The sequence below is a fragment of the Martes martes genome (genome assembly GCF_963455335.1).
Source record: "Martes martes genome assembly, chromosome: 1".
Lineage (NCBI taxonomy): Eukaryota > Metazoa > Chordata > Mammalia > Carnivora > Mustelidae > Martes > Martes martes.
The window spans coordinates 27,079,248-27,098,838 of record NC_137888.1 but is presented as its reverse complement, the minus strand read 5'-3'; the positions used below and the strand labels follow the sequence as shown (position 1 = coordinate 27,098,838).

The 19,591-nt window shown below is 36.5% G+C and overlaps 1 protein-coding gene across 2 annotated transcripts in view; it reads left to right on the top strand.

The window, feature by feature from the left end:
- The window catches only part of USP25 (ubiquitin specific peptidase 25), a 129,131-nt gene that overhangs the window by 9,361 nt on the left and 100,179 nt on the right, over positions 1 to 19,591 (top strand). For both annotated transcript variants that reach the window (XM_080796427.1, XM_080796426.1), the window contains exons 2-3: positions 15,334 to 15,411; positions 18,564 to 18,708. In XM_080796427.1, the coding sequence (XP_080652553.1) occupies positions 15,334 to 15,411; positions 18,564 to 18,708 (223 nt within the window). The remainder of the gene's footprint in view (positions 1 to 15,333; positions 15,412 to 18,563; positions 18,709 to 19,591) is intronic.

The following is a 19,591-nucleotide window of genomic DNA, read 5'->3' as shown; positions in this document are numbered from 1 at the left end:
CTAGTTGAAATTAATTAATATTCTTAGTGATGAGAATGCTTCAGCACTTGTGTAAATTGGCTGTGGGGCACCTCCAGGGGTTGAATTATAACAGTACGCCCAATTTAACAGTGGAGCAGTCTCCGAACATACAGACTTTTCTTCTGTTTCAGGTGTTTCTCCCGGTCAGTTCACTGATGCTTTCCTTTTGTAAGGGAAATGCCTTCTGCCTTGGCTTTCAGGGCAACATCTGGATGGAAATCCAAAGCTTCAGGTGCATAGGTGGGACACTTGCCCCCCACCCCCAAACTCAGTAGGGCAGATTTAGTCTTTCTCTTAATTGACTGATACATTAAGGAGTTGGGAAACAATTGTACATACTAGGGTTGTAGTCTTCCTCTTTCTCTTCTTTTTGGAGTGTGTGTGTTTGTGTGTGTGTGTGTGTGTGTGTGTGTATGTCTGTATTAATCGTTTCTGAAAGGTTTTGTGTGTGTGTGTGTGTGTGTGTGTGTGTGCCAAAGCATATGCAAGGTTATGTATACCTTAACTAAATATAATAACTTATTACTCTTTGTATCATCCTAGACATAAAACAGAACATCTTTTTATTCTAGCCATTTCCTTTGTGCCTCACTCAACCTGTCCCTTCCTTCCACATCCCACTAGTTGCTATCTTGACCTTTCCAAGTTAATGTTACTGTGGTATAGGTTACAAAAAACAAAATAAAACTGCCCCCCCTTTTTTTCCAAGATTTTATTTATTTATTTGAGAGAGAGAGACAAAAGTAATGACAGAGAGCATGTTTGGGGAGGAGAGGAAGAAACAGGCTCCCCATTTAGCAGGGAGCCCAGCATGGGGCTTGATTCCAGAACTCTGAGATCTTGACCTAAGCCAAGGGCAGACGCTTAATGACTGAGCCACCCAGGTGCCCCAGACACCCATTTAAAGTATATAATTAGACAAATTTTGGCAACTCCAAAAGATACACTTGTGTCACCCTTTCTATTTAGTATCTCCACACTCCTATTCCAGGTGAGCGTTGATCTGATTTCTGTTACTACAGGCCAGTGTTGGTTTTCTTAGGTCTTCACATAAATGGAATCTTAAAATTCCTTTTTTTTTTTTTTTGCATTTGGCTTTTTTTTTCTCAGCAAAATGCTTTGGAGATTGAGCCACATTATTCATATGTTAGTAGTTCCTTTTTAGTGCTGAATGATAATTCATTATATGAATATTACAAACCATGTAAACATGTTTCTATTGGGCTTTTGGGTTGTTTCCAGTTCTTGGCCCTTATAAGTGATTTGTTACATGTACATTTTTAAGTACCTCTTTGAGGAGACATATTTGCATTTCTCTTGTTCAAATACAGAGGAGTAAAGTTGTTTTTTTTTTTTGTTTGTTTGTTTTTTGTTTTTTTTTTTAGAGGAGTAAAATTGTTATAAAAGATTGCTACATGGTTATTCTAAGTGGTTGTACTATTGTACATTATTATCAGCAATGTATGAGAGTTAAAGTTGGTCTACTTTGTCAGCACTTGGTATAGTTAACTTTTATGTTTTAGCCATTTTAGTATGTATGTAGTGGTATGTCATTGTATTAATTTATATTTCCTTAATGACGTGTGGTTTTAAACATTTTTTTCATGTGCTTATTGGCCATTTTTGGAGGATTTTAAAATATTGCTTCTCATATACAATTGAACAATATGGGGGGTGGGGCACTAACCCCCCCACCCCCCACCATGTAGTCAAAAATCTGTGTATACCTTTTGACTCTCCCACTCTTTAGCTACTAATGGCCTACAGTGACTGGAAGCCTTCCTGATATAGTCAATTAATACGTGTTTTGTATTTTATATGTATTACATACTCTATTTTTTTTTGAAGATTTTATTTATTTATTTGACAGGGAGAGAGAGAACAGAGGGGGAATGAGAGGGAGACTGATTCATGACTCAGTCCCAAGACCCTGAAATCATGACCTGAGCCGAAGGCAGATGCTTAACCGCTGACGCACCCAGGCACCACTATATACTGTATTCTTACAATAAAGGAAGCTAGAGAAAAGAAAATGATGTCTGGGTGGCTCAGTTGGTTAAGTGTCTGCCTTTGGCTCAGGTTATGCTCCAGGGTCATGGGATCAAGCCTTGCCTTGGGCTCCCTGCTCAGTGGTGAGTTTGCTTCTCCCTTTCCTTCCAACTCATGCTCTCTGTAGCTATGTCTGTGTCTCTCTCCCTCAAATTAATAAGTAAAATATTGAAAAAAAAAGAAAAAATGTTATTAAAACCAAAAGGAGGAGGAAATACATTTGCAGTGCTGTAGTATATTTAATAAAAAACAGTTACATATAAATGGACTTGCACAGTTCAAACCTGTACTGTTTGAAAGTCAACTGTTTTATCCAGTTTTATATTCTTACAGGATCAGCAATAATAGTAGCTAGTTAATTATTCCACACCTGAAAATAGCTAAAAAAGCTAAAGATGTTGCTAGAGGTACAACATTTTAGGAGCAAGTACTGATAGGCTCATAAAACAAAATGAAACTCCACAGTCTGTCCTTTATTTTATTATTTTTTAAAGCAGCTGTTAAAAAGGCTCACTGCTGAAGAATGACAACCCTTTTCAGGGGTGCCTGGGTGGCTCAGTTGGCCAAGTGTCTGACTCTTGGTTTTGCCTCAGGTCATGATCTCAGGATCAACCACCCTATCAGGCTACCGTTCAGTGGGGAGTCTTCTTCCCCTCTCTCTCTCTCCCTCCGCTACCCGCTTTGTGCTCGCTCACACTCTTTCAAATAAATCTTTTTAAGAAAAATAGAAAATCCTTTCCTTCATGCCTGAAGCTAACATTGAATTAATGTCTTTGATAATTGATAACACACACAAGAGAAATCTTTGTGATGTATTTTTTATTCTACAGGGTATAAAATATTTTAACATTGTAGTTGGTTTGGAAATTTAGAAAGAACTTGGAGGACCAGTGATGGGTGGGCTAAACTGTGGAGAGGTAAGCATTTGGGTCAGGAAGACTTTTCTTACTGTTTTTGGTCCATGAGAGAACAAGAAAGAAGAGCCTGTTTTGAGCTGGAAAAGGAAACAGTTCCTGCTTGCTGGGTTTTTGTTGGTGCTGTTCAGACTGGAAGTGGGTGAGGTAGAGGTGACGGTACTTGGCCTAAGGGCAGGATTGGCTGAGAGCTGAGAGCGAGGTTCTCAGTGAAGCTGGGTGTGGGGGAGCAGTGTGGAGAGAGGGACCAGGAATGAAGAAGCATTAGCAGCGAAGGTCCATTACTGTGGTAACACTAATGTGAGAACCAGTGGTACACTCCCATATACACAGGTGTGTTTGTTACGGTTCATGCCAAAATACATGCAAAATCAAATATCTGCTACAGAAACAACTTTGAGCTGGGGTGTGGGGTTTGCTGTATCCTCCACTAAGGCCTCTGAGCTGGTCTGGGTTTCTCATCAAGAACGCCCTTGAAGTCTTCGCATGAGGCCTTAGACTGTGGGGCAGAGCAGGGCTAAGGAAGATTTAAAGGAAACTAGCAGCAGTCCAGTGTCTCAGGTTTAAAATGCTCAATTTTTAGAAGCAGCAGCTCTCTGCACAGGCCTCCTGGGGTCAGTGGATACTCTTTGTGCCTATTTTGGTCACACCATATGGATTCTCAGAACTGACTTCTGGGTTTCTTCCCCAGTGGGACCAGGACCTCAGTTCAGTGATAAGACTGCAGAACTAACAGAAGACCGATGGTATATGTTTCCATTCTTGCTGGTTACTTTTTAGGAGAAGGGCACCCTTGCACCGGAGCCTGTTGCAGCTCTGGCTGGATAGATGAAGGCAGCATAGGAGATGGCTGGGTTTAACTCTTGGTAGGAAGCCTAGATTTCTGGGACTGTGGGAACCAGGGTAACCCCCTCAGGGCATGGGTCCTGTGTGAGGAGGTATGGTCCTAGGTCTCTGTGAATATTGATTTTATTTGGTGTTGCCATTGGCTTACTCTTGGCCATCTTGAAGTTGGAGGTTGGCTCAGGCAAACTCTAGCCTCAAGGTTTATAGTTTTCTGATGAAAGTGAATGCCTTCTGTGCATTCTAGACTGTGCTTGTGGTGGTCAGGGACCTTCTACCCTGGGAACTGCCTGAATTGCTGTAGAGCTCAAAGCTCTCTGGGTTTAATGTACAAAGGGAGGGGGCTGACCTACAGAACCTTTGTTCTTCCTCTTACTGATGCATTAGGATTTCAAGGGGCTCTCTGTAGAGAAGAGGGAGTGGGGCTGTGGGAGAGTCCAGAGTCAGGCCAGGGGGTGTGGTGGGAAAGTACTGGGAACCGGCTGCCTCCATGTTTTCCTTACTGATCATTTTTATATCATGTACAAATAATTTGTATGTTGCTATTGAGTTGTAGGAATTTATATATTCTGAAAGTTTCTTTCATTATATGTATATAGTTTTTCTTAATGTGTATGTAGCTTGTCTTTTTATTTTCTTACCAGTTTTTCTGAAGTCTAAATATTTTAACATTGATGTTCATTGTCTTATTTTTTTTCTTCCATAGGTAGTGCTTTGACCTAATTTTCTTAAATTTTAGTTTATAAAACTTTCTTACTGTGTTTTCTTCTAAAGTATTTTATTAGCATTTACAGTTAGGTGTCTGATCTATGTAGAGTTTACTTTTTTGTGTGTTCTGAGATGTAAGAGTCAAGGTTCATATGAAATAAATGAACCTTTGTGTTGTAGTTCACTTATACTTCTGGATACACCAGAAGTGTTCTATTGCTGATAAGTTATTCATTTACATTTTTATGGACTATTGAGATTTTTTTTTATTCCTGCGAAATTCACATTTGTTTCTTTTGGGTTGGTTTTACTTTTTTTTTTTTTTTAATTTGAAGGAGTCTGTTATAGTCTAAATACTTTTTTTAATGTGTTTTATATCTTTTCCCATTTCAGGAGGTCTTTTTACTCTCTTTATGGATCCCTTTCATGAACAGAAGTTTATTTTAATTTAGTCTCATTTGTAATTAGTTGCCTCGAACTTCCATACCCTGTTATTTTTTTGTGGGGTTTTTTTTTTTTTATGATTTTATTTATTGAGAGTGAAAGAGAGCGAGAGGTCACAGAGGAAGAGGAAGAGGGAGAAGCAGACTTGCGCCTGAGCAGGGAGTCCAATGCGGGACTTGATCACCAGACCCTGAGATGACCTGAGCCAAAGGAAGACCCTTAACGTACTAAGCCACCCAGGCGTGCCCCCGGACCCCTAATATACTACTTTATAAAGATAATCTTTTTTATCGCCCTCTACTGTTTTTCTTGTTTTACCCTAGTATTTAAGTCTTATTCCACTAGGATTTGATTTTACACCTTGAGTAGGTGGCCAAATTAACTTTTTCCTTCCGGAAAACCAGCAACTTTATTGAAAAGTTCTTCTTTCTCCCCATTAATACTTCACCTGATGACAAAATTTTTTTCTTGACTTTGGGCCTTTTTAAAAGGAAAACAGATCTCTGGGACTCTAAAAGTATTTTTTTTTTTATCACTTTACTGAAGTTTGCATAATATAACTAGGCATAAATTTATTATGTTCTATTGTATGGCTCTTATGCACTAAAACCAAAAATCAACTAATAACTTAGATGTAAGCAAAGCTAGAAAATTAGTTAAATTTAGATTAACAAGATTAACTTGACAGATGGGAGTGTTTTACAGAAGCTAACTTAAGCACTTGCAACTTCAACCAAGGAAATTAATATATGTGTATCAGGACATTCTTGTAAGATATTATTATTAAACTTCGGAAGTATATTTTACTGCTGTTGTCATCCACATTACTTTTGTGACCCTGTTAGTCAGTTGGTAGCCATTGTCTTAGAGTGGTGTTCTCAGCCTTTTTGTTGTAAAATCTTCACATATGTACCTCCATGTTTGATCACACTTTATTTTTGTCTTTTTATTTTTTGCTAAAGCTCTGTCAATGTAATTATTACAGAGTCTTTGAAGCAGAATGTTGAACTTAAAAACAGGTTGTATGGTTTAGTACAGAGTGGAATATACTTCCTGCGAATAAGAGGTAACAATTACAGCTTACTTTTAAGTTAGTGCCCGATAAATATTATTTATTAAAACCTGTGAGTACTTTGCCTTGTGAACATATTTTGGGGCCTGGACAATTGAGAGGGTGGGATACTACTATGCGTTGTGATAACTGCTTTTGCAGACACTTTGAGATAGTATTATATATTGGAGTAATAATGTGTTGTAATTATTGCTAGCTGCCTTAGGAGTTGTTGTAGTTTCTTATGGTGAAGGTTTTAAACCTTCTCAAGTGTGCTGCCAAAAATACTTAGTATTTGAATGTATATTACAAACACAAAAATGTTGAGAATCATTGGGTAGAAAGATAGCATATAGGCCCAGCTATTGGGCAAGATTTCTGTGAGTATGTCAGTTTTTGCTCTGTGAACTGTCAGTACATGTATTTAAATTGTTCATGTTTGGGCTGTGTTGTACAGTAAAATTTGGATGCTAATACAATACTGTGTGTTTGTACTTCTTAACTGGGGGAATGTTCTAAGGTTTAGTCTTTGATTTTCTGCCTTCTTCCTTTTAAGCTGTCTTTGAGAGATCATGTATTTTCTCACTTCTATATGTTCATTAGTACTAAGTTTGTATGTTCAAAATTAATTAAATGTTATACCATTAGATAAACTCTTGTTTCAGGTTTTCAGTTGCCTGTTGTACATTTATGCTTACATACTCATTCATCTCACTATCATGTCTGTGCATCTAATTATTATTTCATTGAAGCAGATTGAGAAGTAAGTAATACACAGAAAGCTTATAGTTTGATGGTGGTGGGACACGTCAGAAATGCATATATGATATTCGAAGTTAAATGAAGTATTTATAAGATGTATTGGTAGGACGAAGAAGAGGATCTAAGAAGAATAGGAAAGGCTTTGTCGAGGAGGGAGTGGTTGAAATGAAAGGAAGACTACTAGGTAGATTGACAGTATCATTCTAGGCAGGGAAGTCCATGAACAAGGGAAAACAAACAGAAGAATTTGGTGCCATCTGTTATCTATCAGTAGCTTCATGTGGCTAGATATGATATAATAAAAAATAAATATTTAGTCTTTTTCCCTGGTTCCTGTCACAGAGCCTGTAGAATCCTTGGAATTTACTGTCTTTTGTATGCTGATGAGTTAACTCCTTCTAAAACCCACCTCAGAAAACCAACCACTGTGATTAGAGGGTTAGACTTTTCAGCCCACTCCCCAGTCCAGTGGCCAGGAGAGGGGCTGTAGATTGAGTTCAGTCACCGATGGCCAAAGATTTAGTCAATCATATCTATGTATTGAAATATCTAGTGCCTTCCATACTTTTAATAAGTGCTCAGTTAAAAAAAGAAGTGCTCTGTTAAAAAAAGAAGTGCTCTGTTAATGGCAGTTCTAGGCAAGAACTTAGCATATATGGTGAGTTTTTCCCTTCCTAATTATTTTTGAGACTTATTTCCTTAAAAATACAGAATTACATCATTAATGTATTGTTAGAGTATAAAAATTGCTTTTAAGGAAGTTTTATTAATAAGGGTCCAATTAGGATACAGAAACCACACAGTAATTTGAATAGGGAAAGTTTAATACAGGGAAGTATTCACCAGTAACAGATGATTGGCTACAAAAATGTAAAGAAAACTCTAAAGAATAATGGAAGGAGTTAATTTGGGAGAGGTTTGCCCTCAGACTGAGTTTCGATTCTTGCTGTAGATGTGATTGAAGTCCACTGGGTGGTGGACATGTTTGCTGAGGTGCTGAAGACTGGGACATTGAGGCAAATAGCTTTATAGGACCTAAAAAGAAAGTTGTTTAGAGTATATGCTTTATTAAACTTAGCACGATGTCTCGATGATTGGACTTCCTAATAGTCAGTAGGGTGCATTATGTCTGTAATGAGTATGACCAAAAACTGTGTTTGCTTTAACAAAGGAGTTAATTGTGACACATATAGCTGTGAGGAATTATATACTATTCTAGTTTGAGAGTTCTATGTAGAGCGTATTTATTTTGTTTTATTAGTATAAGGGATTTTATTTTTGGACTCCCAAGTTCATTAGGAAAATTTAAGTGTAGAAACTAGAGATAACATGAAGATATATTTTATTTAAACTTCAGATCATATAGTTCAAAGATACAATTTGATTCACAAAACTTTTGTTTACCCAGATGTTTTACAGAATAAGGCACTCTAATTTAAAAACATTATCTATCCCAAAAGAATGGGATAGTTGGGGTTTTGGAATGCATATCCTCATAGAAACTATGTTTCATGGTGTTGGGTTCTTATTTGGCCTGGAAATGTATTTAACTCTATATGAACTTACAGTGCTGTGTAACAGTTTTTTGGGGGAAAGTGCATTTAGAATATCTGTTTATGATGCATTTCTGTTATCTGCCAGCTAATAAGGATGGGGGCTGCTATTAAGGGCCTGGATATCATGCAGCTGTTAGATTGGTTGAAGAGTTGGGGTGGCAGATAAGGATATGGACTGAGGTGAGGAAAGATGGGAAAAAACAACTATATCGATTGTTCTTAGCTACCTATCTCTTTACTTTTCTTCCTCTTTTTTTTTTTTTTAATTTTATTACACGAATGCTTAAGATCATTTGTGGCTCTGGGATTCTATAAAATGATAGGGAAAATCTTTCTAAAATCAGAAGTTCTGGAATATTTAAGCCTAAGTGTGAAATAGTAAATAATGAATAGTGAAAAATAGTAAATAGTGAAATAGTAAATAGTGAAAAATAAAAATGCATGCCTTCAGAATTATACACCCATAGAAGTATATAATTAATTTTTTGTAATGCTGTTACCCAAAAAGATTGAGGTAAGCCTTGACTCTGTGATGCTAGAAGATACAGGATTACCCCAGCCATTATGGATTTACTGTCTAGATTATTTGCAATTGAAAATTTCAACAATATTTTACTGTACACTCACATTCAAGTAGGATTGATAGGACCAGAACTAGGAAATGAAGCTTTCTATGGGATTCTAGATAGACTGTAAGAGGGTGTGGAATGTTTGTTTAGTAAGTGGACCTGATTTATGTATACTTCTTGTTCGATCTTCAATAATCAGTTAGTATGTTCTTTCCTGTGGTTGAGTTCAAGGCCTATGACCCGACTTACTCCAATTCATTTCTGCAAACTTTGCTATTGTTATTTATTCAGTCAATATTTATTGAGTGCCTACCGCATGCCAGATGCTGCGTTAGTTACCAGGAACACATTGATGAGCAAAATAGTCTGTACTCTCCTGAGACTTAGAGTCTAGTGGTTAACCATGGTATATTATTATAATCTGTGCTAAGTGCCAGGAGATCCTCCAACTTTAACAGAAGGAAAGTGGTAGATAAATTTGGGTTGATAGATAAGGATAGAGAGGATGTGAAATAGATGGTATCTTTTGAAATCAGTGTGATTCTAGCACAGAATTGCTCCCATATATTATTGGAAGAGCCTAGTGTGCGTTGAAGGTTTTTCCCAGTGTTTGTGTTTTGTTTTGTTTTGGTTTATATAGTTGGTAGAGGCAGAGGCAGGTTTGCGGCTCACAAAGAAGCCACATGAAGGACAGATTTATGTGTTTGGAATTATCTGTCTAGGAAGTATGGGGATTTCTTGTTATGGAAGAGATAACATGAACTAGGGCAGTTTAGTGTTACCAGGTAGATCCAGAAGATATTTGCAAAAGTAGTTGTGTGTATGGTCATGTGCCTTAAAGGCAGTAGTATGATTAATCCTTTCGTTGATAGGTGACTGAAATACCACATGGTGCCTAGCAGTGCTTTAGACAATGTGATCCTGAAGTTTAAGAATGCCTTGGGATTTTCTATCAGATTAGGATTTTCCCCTCTTTTTCTTAAAAACACTTGAAAGTGTTTTTAGAGGTTATTCTGGGAGTTGCCTTTTTTTCCCCCCTTGAAGGTGTAAACCTTTGGCTTTCTTTTGCACTAAACCAGGTTTTATATGTATTTGGAAATTCAGGAGCCATTGACTGACTTGTGAATCATTTGCCCCTTAATGTAGAAAGTTGTTCTGCCTTGTAGTTAGTGGTGCTCCACTTTTTTTGGTGCCATTATTTAAGTATTTTACATAGAAGATGGTATTGCATTTTTGCACCGAGTTTTCATTTTTCACTGAATCTTTAATCTCCAAAATCAAATATAGAGAAAATACGGAAAGGGCACAGACTATGGAATTTGAAAAACCTGTTTTCATTCCTGTCTCTATACTTAATAATCTCTTGAAGCCTTTGTTAGCTATGAAATGAGAGTAACTTTTTGGAGGGTGTGTGTGCACACACGTGTGTGCGTGGTGTGCTCATATTAAGTGAGGTTATAAACTGGAAGCACTCAAAACACTTGGCATACAGCAAGAACATAATAAATGCTTATCTTCTTTCTTTGGTCTAAGCCAGTAAGTGATTCCTTTTTTTTGCATTCTCAAGAAGTTATACCAGTGTTAAATATGCTGTATATTTACTGAAACAGATTTAAAACAGACCCAACATTAGCTAGGTTCAGTTGGGGAGGGAAAGAATTTCTGTAGAACTCTCTGAGTCTTAATTTATATTGGAATTACTGATGCTTCCTTTACCCAGAAGTGTGTATAGTACTGTATTTTGCACATAGTGGGCACTTAAAGATATAATCATGTGATAAAAATAACATTGAGGAAGGAATTGGAAGGCCTGCATGAAGTCTTGGCTTGTTAGCTTATTGATTTCTGTAGTGTTTGCAGTTGCTGAATTTCTTTGAACATTGTGTCTTGCCTTTCTTGGTCCAGCAGTGTGAACAGATTGCATCCTCCTCCTTATACTTTAGTATATAAATTCATACAAAAAAGACCTCAGAGCTCAGAAAATGAGCTCTAGAGAGGGAAGTGGGTTGGATCCGTCTTGGATCGAAAGTTGCTAGTCCAGGAGGAGAGAACCCATGTGCAGGACATTTTTAGTTGAGGAGCAGGGTGTCTGCAGACCAAAAGTGTGATAAATAGAAAGGTGCAAACCTTGAACGAAAGACCAGGGTCTTAATTACAACAGAAATAGCAACAAGAAAAACACATAATTGTAGGAAATGAAGGTGCAGGTTTTCAAAGACAGGAAAAGCACAGCTGGAAGATGCCTGTAACAAAGGAGAAAACTACAAATGCGATGCCTTCTGTGCCATAAACTTAGAATCTTTCTCATAGCTTACCTCTTCTGATCTCTCTCCCATTTTTTGCTAACCAAACTAAGAAAATTTTTTCACCTTTTCTCCTTCACACTCAGCCTTCTACTCCATCCCAGTCGTTTTCTCCTTATTTCATTTTCCGTCAAAATTCATTAGATCATGAACTATGCTAGAGATACGCCTGTATTATTTTTTTTCTAAGATATTCTGTTGACTGTATTGTGAAAGATAAAACATCAAATTATAGCTACAAGCTATAAAATTTCAAAGATGTTGCTTCTCTTTAATAAAATGCCACTTTTTTAAAATTTAAATAAATTTAAATTTAAAAAATGCACTCTCATTCAACTCTTACCATAATAGGCTACTCCAAAAGTTAGTGGTGTACCAAAATACGGTCATCATGTTCACCAGTTTTCAGCTTGGTTAGGGTGGCTCTTCTCCACAGGTGCCTCATTCTTCTGCGGCGAGTTGGCTACCCAGGGTCATGTTCTTCTTAAGGAAGCTACAGAAGTTCAGGAGGGAAGCCCAGTCATGCAAATACATTTCATATCTGCATGACTGTCTTTAATATGTCATTGGTCAAAGCATGTCACATGGCTAAGCCCATCATCAATGCAGCAAGGAAATTGTCTCTCTAGTGGGAGGTAATTAAAAGTGGCAAAGGGTGTGGATACAGAAATAAGAGAATTGGGAGTCTAACATGGGCCCTTGTAATCTTTTCTGAGCTTTATTTTCCTGTTTACATTTTACTTGTAGTCGTTTGTGGGTATACTATTTTGTGTTCCATCACTTTAGCTTAGTATGATTTTGTGAAGATAATCTCTATATAGGTTATATATTTGCTATTTAAAAATATGCACTTGTTTGCTTGACTCAAACTATGCCTCTAAGTCCATCTATATAAAAAATCATCTGAGATACTTATTAAAAATGCAGATCCCTTATCCATCAACCCTAACCCCTCTGGAATCACCGTCTCTGGGGCGGGGGCCTGAGAATCTTGTTTTTTATCAAACTCAGGTCATTCTTCTGCACGTTAAAGTTTAGAACCACTTCCTTAGTGTGAGGATGTTTGTATTGTTTCCATTTTTCCAGCATTGTAAATAATAGCTGGTAACGTTTGTATAAGTGACTGATTTGGGGGAAGCGTTCAGTAGTCTTTCCCTGATCCCTGACCAGGTAATTTGTAGTCGAGGGAAATAATGTTCTGTGTAAAGAATGGAGTTTGGAGTGCTGGTGGTGGTGAGATTACAGAGAGGCATATAAAATCTTCCAAGTTTTTTATGTTCAGTAAAACGAAACCTTAGATAAGAATTTCTGTAAAATTTTTCTACATCTTTAACATTGTGATGTTTGGTATTGAGTAACTTAGTCATGGTTCCATTTGCTAGTTATTGGTACTATTTTAAATGAACATAGGGAAGTTGACAGGTTTGAGGAGAGTTCTTTTTTCATCTCTGTAAGTTTGACCATTTGATTTTTTTTACTCAACTATTTTATTTTGGCATTTTATATGACCTTGTTTATATATACTATTATTTTTATTTTATTTTTAGATAGTCTTGGTTATTTCATTGATGGCATGATGGATACTGCCCATGCTTATCTAATATACATTATTTGCTTTTTTTCACAAACAGAACCTTGATTTCATTTTCAAAGTGGCTTTTTACCTAGCTGAAAAATGTTTCCCAACCTTCTTTGCAACTATGAGTGGCCATGCAATTTTGTTCTGCTCAAGGAAGCTTTAAGTGGAAGTCACTGAATAGGTCTTCTTAAAGCAGTCAGACTGTTTTGGCTTATGCCCTTTGTCTTGTGCCCTTCCTTTTATCCTCCCTGGAACTTGTACCGGGTGCTTGAGGAGGAGACATCGAGAGACAGACGTTTGATGAATGTCACATATAAGAGTGTTCAGTGGGAAGACAGAAGGAGCTTAGATCTTTTTTAACATGTGGGAGGTCTTATCAGATCTGGATTGCCCACCTCCAGTCTAATTATGTTAGGAAAAACAGACACTGCAGTATGTTGAAGCTACTATTTAGATGGGACTCTGTTACATGTAGTTGAATGTAATTTCTAGCTTATACTTGTGGTTTCTATAAAAGATATTTAGATGACTGTTACCTCAAACCTGATTTTCAGTTTGCTTTTTATTTATTTTTATTACATTTTGTAATTTGTTTAGGACCCTTCAAATCTGAAGGTGTATATGTAATGCATATTTAAATTGTCAAGTATGTGGGGCGCCTGGGTGGCTCAGTGGGTTAAGCCTCTGCCTTCGGCTCAGGTCATGGTCTCAGGGTCCTGGGATCGAGCCCCGCGTTGGGCTCTCTACTCGGCGGGGAGCCTGCTTCCCACCACCCCCTTCTCTGCCTGCCTCTCTACCTACTTGTGATCTCTGTCTGTCAAATAAATAAATAAAATCTTAAAAAAAATAAATTGTCAAGTATGTTTTGAAATGCACATTTTATGGTTATAACATTAACAAATCTGTATACAGAATATTTTAAAACCTTATAATAAAGTAATTTTAAAGTTGCAAGATAGTACAAAGAACTTCTACAACTTTTTTTTTTAACTATTTGAGAGTAAATTGCAGACATAGTGCCCCTTTGAAATTTAAAATACTAAAGGGTGTATTTCCTAAGAAAAATAGATATTTTCTTACATAACTATAGGGCACTTATCAAATTCAGGAATTTAATATTAATTCAATATTATTACTAAACAGCTCATACTCATATTTCTCCAGTTATCCCAGGAACGTCCTGTATAGCATAGTGTTAGACGCTGTTTGGTTTCCCACATTTGATTACCAGGCCTTTTTTTGGTCTCCTTTAATCTAGAAACTCACTCTTTGTCTTTTATGACATAAGCATTTTAAAGATAACAGAGTAATTACTTGGTAAAATGTCCCTCAGTTTGGATTTGTCTGATGCTTCCACAAGATTAGATTCTGGTTATGCATTTCGGGCAGGAGCACCATAGGTGGTATTGTTGTCTTCGTGTATCCTACAACATCAGGCAGCATATGCTGTCATTTTATCCCAGTATTGGTAATATTTAATTTGATTATTTGATCGAGGTGGTATTTGTCATGTTTCTTCATTATAAAGTTATACTCTTTCTCCCTTTATAATTTGTAGGAATAGAGTTTGAAAATATGTAACTATTTTGTTTTTCATCAAATTTTTACCCCCTAGTTTTATCATCTGTTGAGGATTCTTGACTGGTTTATTACTGAGATGAATGTAAAACATTTATGAGAAAGATTTCAGCAGATTCTTTTATTCTGGTGATGACTTCTTTTACACTTCATTTCCATTGAGCTTTCTTTATTTTGTGGTGCTGTCTTACAATTTTAGGGAACTTGTTTAAAGAAATACGGAGATGTCGGAAGGAACATGGTTCTTAATTAGGGAGGTTCAGGGTGGCATTTGATAGTGGAATCCCATCCTTTTTTCTCTTTTCTCTTCAACAGAGTATATTAGATCATGAAGACCAGCAGATCTGAAGCAAATGGGGACAAATGATTAATTCTGTTTGGGATCTTTTATGACAGATTAGAGAATGAGATGATCTTCTTTTTCCTGAAATAGATCTTAGGATCCCCATCTTGCAATATACACACCTAGTGCATGGTCTGTCCTTTGGCATGTCTTTTTCAGACATTCTTGGGAAATGGATGCTGGCTGACCTTAGGGGCAGGGGGATATGCTAGAACTGCCAGGATTTTTCGTTCAGTGGCCTCAGCCCTTAGTGAAAGTAGCCCAGTGGATACAACTGTTTTCCTTAATTCTTCTTAGGCTTAACCATTGTGCATATGACTCCTTTTCTTGTTGGGAGGAATAAATTAGGCAATGAAGAATGGGCCAGAAGCTCTTAATTCAGTAAGATTTCTTGGGAAGTAATAATAGAAGTTCCCTTTTGGAAACAGGAGAATGGTTTATTTTCCCTAAAATAGTGAAATTTGTTGAGTCTTTGTCACGTTCTATATTTTTTTGTTTTCTATACTAGTTTATTTTGTGTTTTCTGGTTTTTTTTTTAACCCATAGATCATTTATTTTCTTATTCTTGTATATTTTCAGATTTTAAAGTGTAATTTTGGTTTTTCTTCTCTAGCACCAGCAGACGTTTTTGAATCAGCTGAGAGAAATCACTGGGATTAATGATGCCCAGATACTGCAGCAAGCCTTGAAGGTATGGCCTCTGTTCTAAGGCATACAGTTTAAGTTACACCCTCACCTCTACTGCCTACCATATATGAAAGGTTTTTAGTTACATTTTGTGGCATAGTAATAGAGATAAAGGAAAGAACTTTCATAATGTAAGAGCCTTACTTAGGCTGTGATTCTAAGTATGTTAGTTTTCAGCAGCCTAATGTTCCAAGATACCTTGAAGTGACAGATAATCTTTCTCTGTATGGAACACTTCTCATGCAAAATGAAAGGATATAAATCCAAATGCGATGGCTAATTGTCCTCAAGAGCTCTGATGTTAGAGTTTAAATGGGAGTAGAGAGGGGTGCAGTAGAGAAATACAGGGAGGAAGAAGAGGAGAGAGAAAATTAATAGAGGGTAAGAAACTTACATTTTTTCTTTCCAAGGAGAAATAAAACTTGGCTAACATTTAACTAATTGCACCTTAAGAACATTCAGTAGCAAGCTGGTTAGTATATGCAGTAAGTAAAATGCATCATTTTGGTTGCATTTTCTGATGTTCCCACATTTCCACGCGGAGAAACCCAGATGAGTCAAATCACAGGGATACACGTCCACTGGAAAAGATCAAGTGAATAAGAGATGTTTAAGAACTGGAACTGCAGGGGCACCTGGGTGGCTCAGTCAGTTTAACCTCCAATTCTTGATTTCAGTTCAGGTCCTGATCATTGCTCAGCCGGGAGTCTGCTTGAGCTTCTCTCTCTTTCCCTCTCCCTCAAGGGCGCAGCCCTGCCCCCTCCCCCCCAAATAAATAAATCTTAAAAGAAAGAAAAGAACTAGAACTGCATTTTAAGGTTATTTCTGTATTGCTGCTAAAGGCTAACAGCAATATAGTATTCTTGCTCTTGCAAGGCATACGTAAAACTTCAGTCCTTTGGAACTTGCTCTGTGAGATGAATTTAATTATGTAACTTTTGGTTCTGAGCCAAAAGTTCTTCATTTGTTTCTAGAAATAATCTTATCTTTTGGATGGTTATACTCATGATAATAATAACTAGTGGTTATTAAACTCATATAATACTAGGTGCTATTCAAAGTATTTTATGTGGCTAACATCCTCCTGGGAACCCTGTTGACAAGGGTGCTGGTGTGTGGAAGAGCTGGAATACAAACCAAGCAGCCTGATCCTGGGGGGCCACACTATGTTTCTGATTTTACTACAAGCTTTGCTTCATCTTTTTTTCCTATCGGGAAAATGATGAAACAGTACTGTTCAGAGCATTAGTGCAGGGTTTATGAAGCAACTGTTAAGTATTTGGAGAGGAAAGAAAAATGTCAGACCTCAATTTATGACCCAGTCACTCCACATCTGTTTTCAGAAAGTGCCTTTACCATTCTACATCTCTGAGTGTGAGGCTATACCCATTACCTTGTCAGGGCAACTTTGCGGAATTCACTTTTTTTTTTTTTTAACTTGGGAAACGTAGAATATGTTTAATTAAATGAACATAAAGAGTTAATCAAATGACCTATTGTCCACGTTTTCTTTGAGGTAGGTTGTGTGCTATAGTTTTTTTGTTTTGTTTGTTTTTTTTAACTTTGGTTTCAATTACCACCAACTACTGGTGGTGGGAGATCAGTACACTTAAATCTTAACTATTACCCAGTATAACTCTGTAAGATGTTTAGTAATGAGTTGACTTTCTCAGTAATACGCTGACAAGGAATCTACTTTTGGGAAACACATCATTGATTGATTTCAATACTTCTATTTTAAGAATCTATTTTTAGCCCTCCAAAGTAAGTGATCTTCAAGTTGTGTAAGTCCCTGTTATATTCAGTTTATTATTATTATATGAGGTAGTATATAAAAAGCGCTTAGCATATTTCTTGGCACATATTAAGTGTTCGATAAATGTAGCCATTGTTATTGCACATTACAGCTATTTTACTTATCTAGCTATAGATTATATTATGTTGCTGGTGAGTCATATAAGAGTCTTATAATGGTTATAATATAAAGTTTAAAGCAGTGGTGCTTTTCCAATTGCACTCTTTTCTTCTCTCTTCCCTGGCTAACGACGATTGGAGTTGGGGTGGGTTGGGGACCTCATTCTTCCACTTGCTCAGGTTTCAGATCTTGGAATCATCCTAATCTTTCTCCTTCTGTCACCTCTCACGTTAAATGTGATAGCAAATCATGTTGGACTCTCTGCTTTAGCCCTTTCTCTCCTATAGTCTGTTCTCAACACACAGCCGGAATAAGCCTTTTAAAATGTAAGTCATACCATGTCATTTCTGTCCAAAACCCTCCACTGGCTTCCTATTATAGTCTCTGTGTTTGCTAAAGTTCATGAGGCCTGCATAGTCTAGGGGTTCTGGCCTTCTGTTACAAAGATCACTTCATTATTAATATCTGGGTTTCCTAATGTTATTTCAATTAGCTGTCCCAGAGCTACTGTTATATTTACTATTAACTCTACAGAGAATAAAGACATAGAACTGGTTATGTCTCTTATTATTTTGCTGATATAAAAATCCTTGGTTTTCTAGCATCTGCTTTCTTTTAAATTAACTTCAGAATAATTTTGTCCAGATATGCTTTTGATGAGAATTATATAAATTTTTATGCTTAGTTTGGGTAGGATTGTCATCTTGACAGGATTGAGTATTTCTGTCTAGTTTTGTGTGTCTGTCCGGACTACCAAGCTTCAGAATGTTTTGGCTGTTTCCTCCCTACAAGTCTGATATTTACTTATGTTTGCCTCTAGGTATGCGTTCAGCATCCATATTAAAGTTTATAGTTGTTCTTTGCAGAAGTACTGTTTCAAATATTCATTCTCATCCTTTTGTATGGCAAGTTCCAAAAAACATTTTTTGGTTTATTTATTTGTTTAGAAATACAAGTTTTGCGATTGACTTTGGTTAAGGAGAAGCGAAAGTAATAGGAAACTAAGAAATTATAGAATAGATTCTTACATTAGTAGTCCTATTAGAAAAAGGAATTACTATTGATAGAATGTACTTTGTTTATGATCAGTTTGTAAAATTAGGATCACATAGAATGATTTCAAATCTAAAAGTGATTTTTGCTATTTAAGTATTAGTTGTTATGGAGAAATTTAAATAAATCGTGTAATAATGCATGGAATTATTCCAAAATGTTTGATGTTCCATTCTTGATATTTGAAGGATAGTAATGGAAACTTGGAATTAGCAGTGGCTTTCCTTACTGCAAAGAATGCCAAGACCCCTCAGCAGGAGGAAACAACTTACTACCAAACAGCACTTCCTGGCAATGATAGATACATCAGTGTGGGAAGCCAAGCAGACACAAGTAAGTTTACTTCTCTTCCTTAATATTTTAGTAATGTAATTAAAAACTTTCCTTGTGAATATATTTTGTTTAAGCAGAGGTGAAGGATAAAGAACCACTTTAACCTTGGTTCTTTTTAGTGTAGTTGAAAAGAGTATATGTTTTTATTAGCTGCATTATTATTTTCTCCAGTTCAAATGTGAAAGATTGTATTTGAGTTGTATATCCTTTCATAGAGCATTTCATTTATTATTCATTGTTCTGAGATATAGAACAGCTATAGGTATTTCTCATGAAAGAAACAAACATTTCCAGGATTTTAAATGGGCACAGACATTTGTTTTATGATTTTAAATGCTGGTAGAGGCCTTAGTATTATTTTTGAAGGTAAGCTATTGTTTCTAATTACTGATAGGTTTACCACTTAACAGAATTTCCCTTCCCTCAACCCTTGCCCCTCCCCAAAATGAAGATTTTAGAATAAAGTTTTATTACCATGTAACAAAGTAAACACAGTCACACAGACATATACACATATATACATACATATGGAAAGTTTTATGTGGGATTCTACTTTTTCTTTATAATGTGAATAGTTCATGCTTGTACGTAGCACTGAATTTTTCAAAATATGTTAAGTTACCTCTATATATCATTATGATGTAATAACTGCACTATATAAAATGTATTTATTTTATAAAATAAAAGGTATTTATTTTTATGCATTCTGTATTTGAGAAGTTTGGTTACTAACTTGTATTTGAAGAGAATTTGAATTTTTTTTTTTTTTTTTAAGATTTTATTTTTAAGTAATCTGTACACCCGGGGTGGGGTTTGAACTCATAGCCTCCAGATCAGGAGTTGCCTGCTCTACTGACTAAATCAGTCAGGCACTCTTCTGATT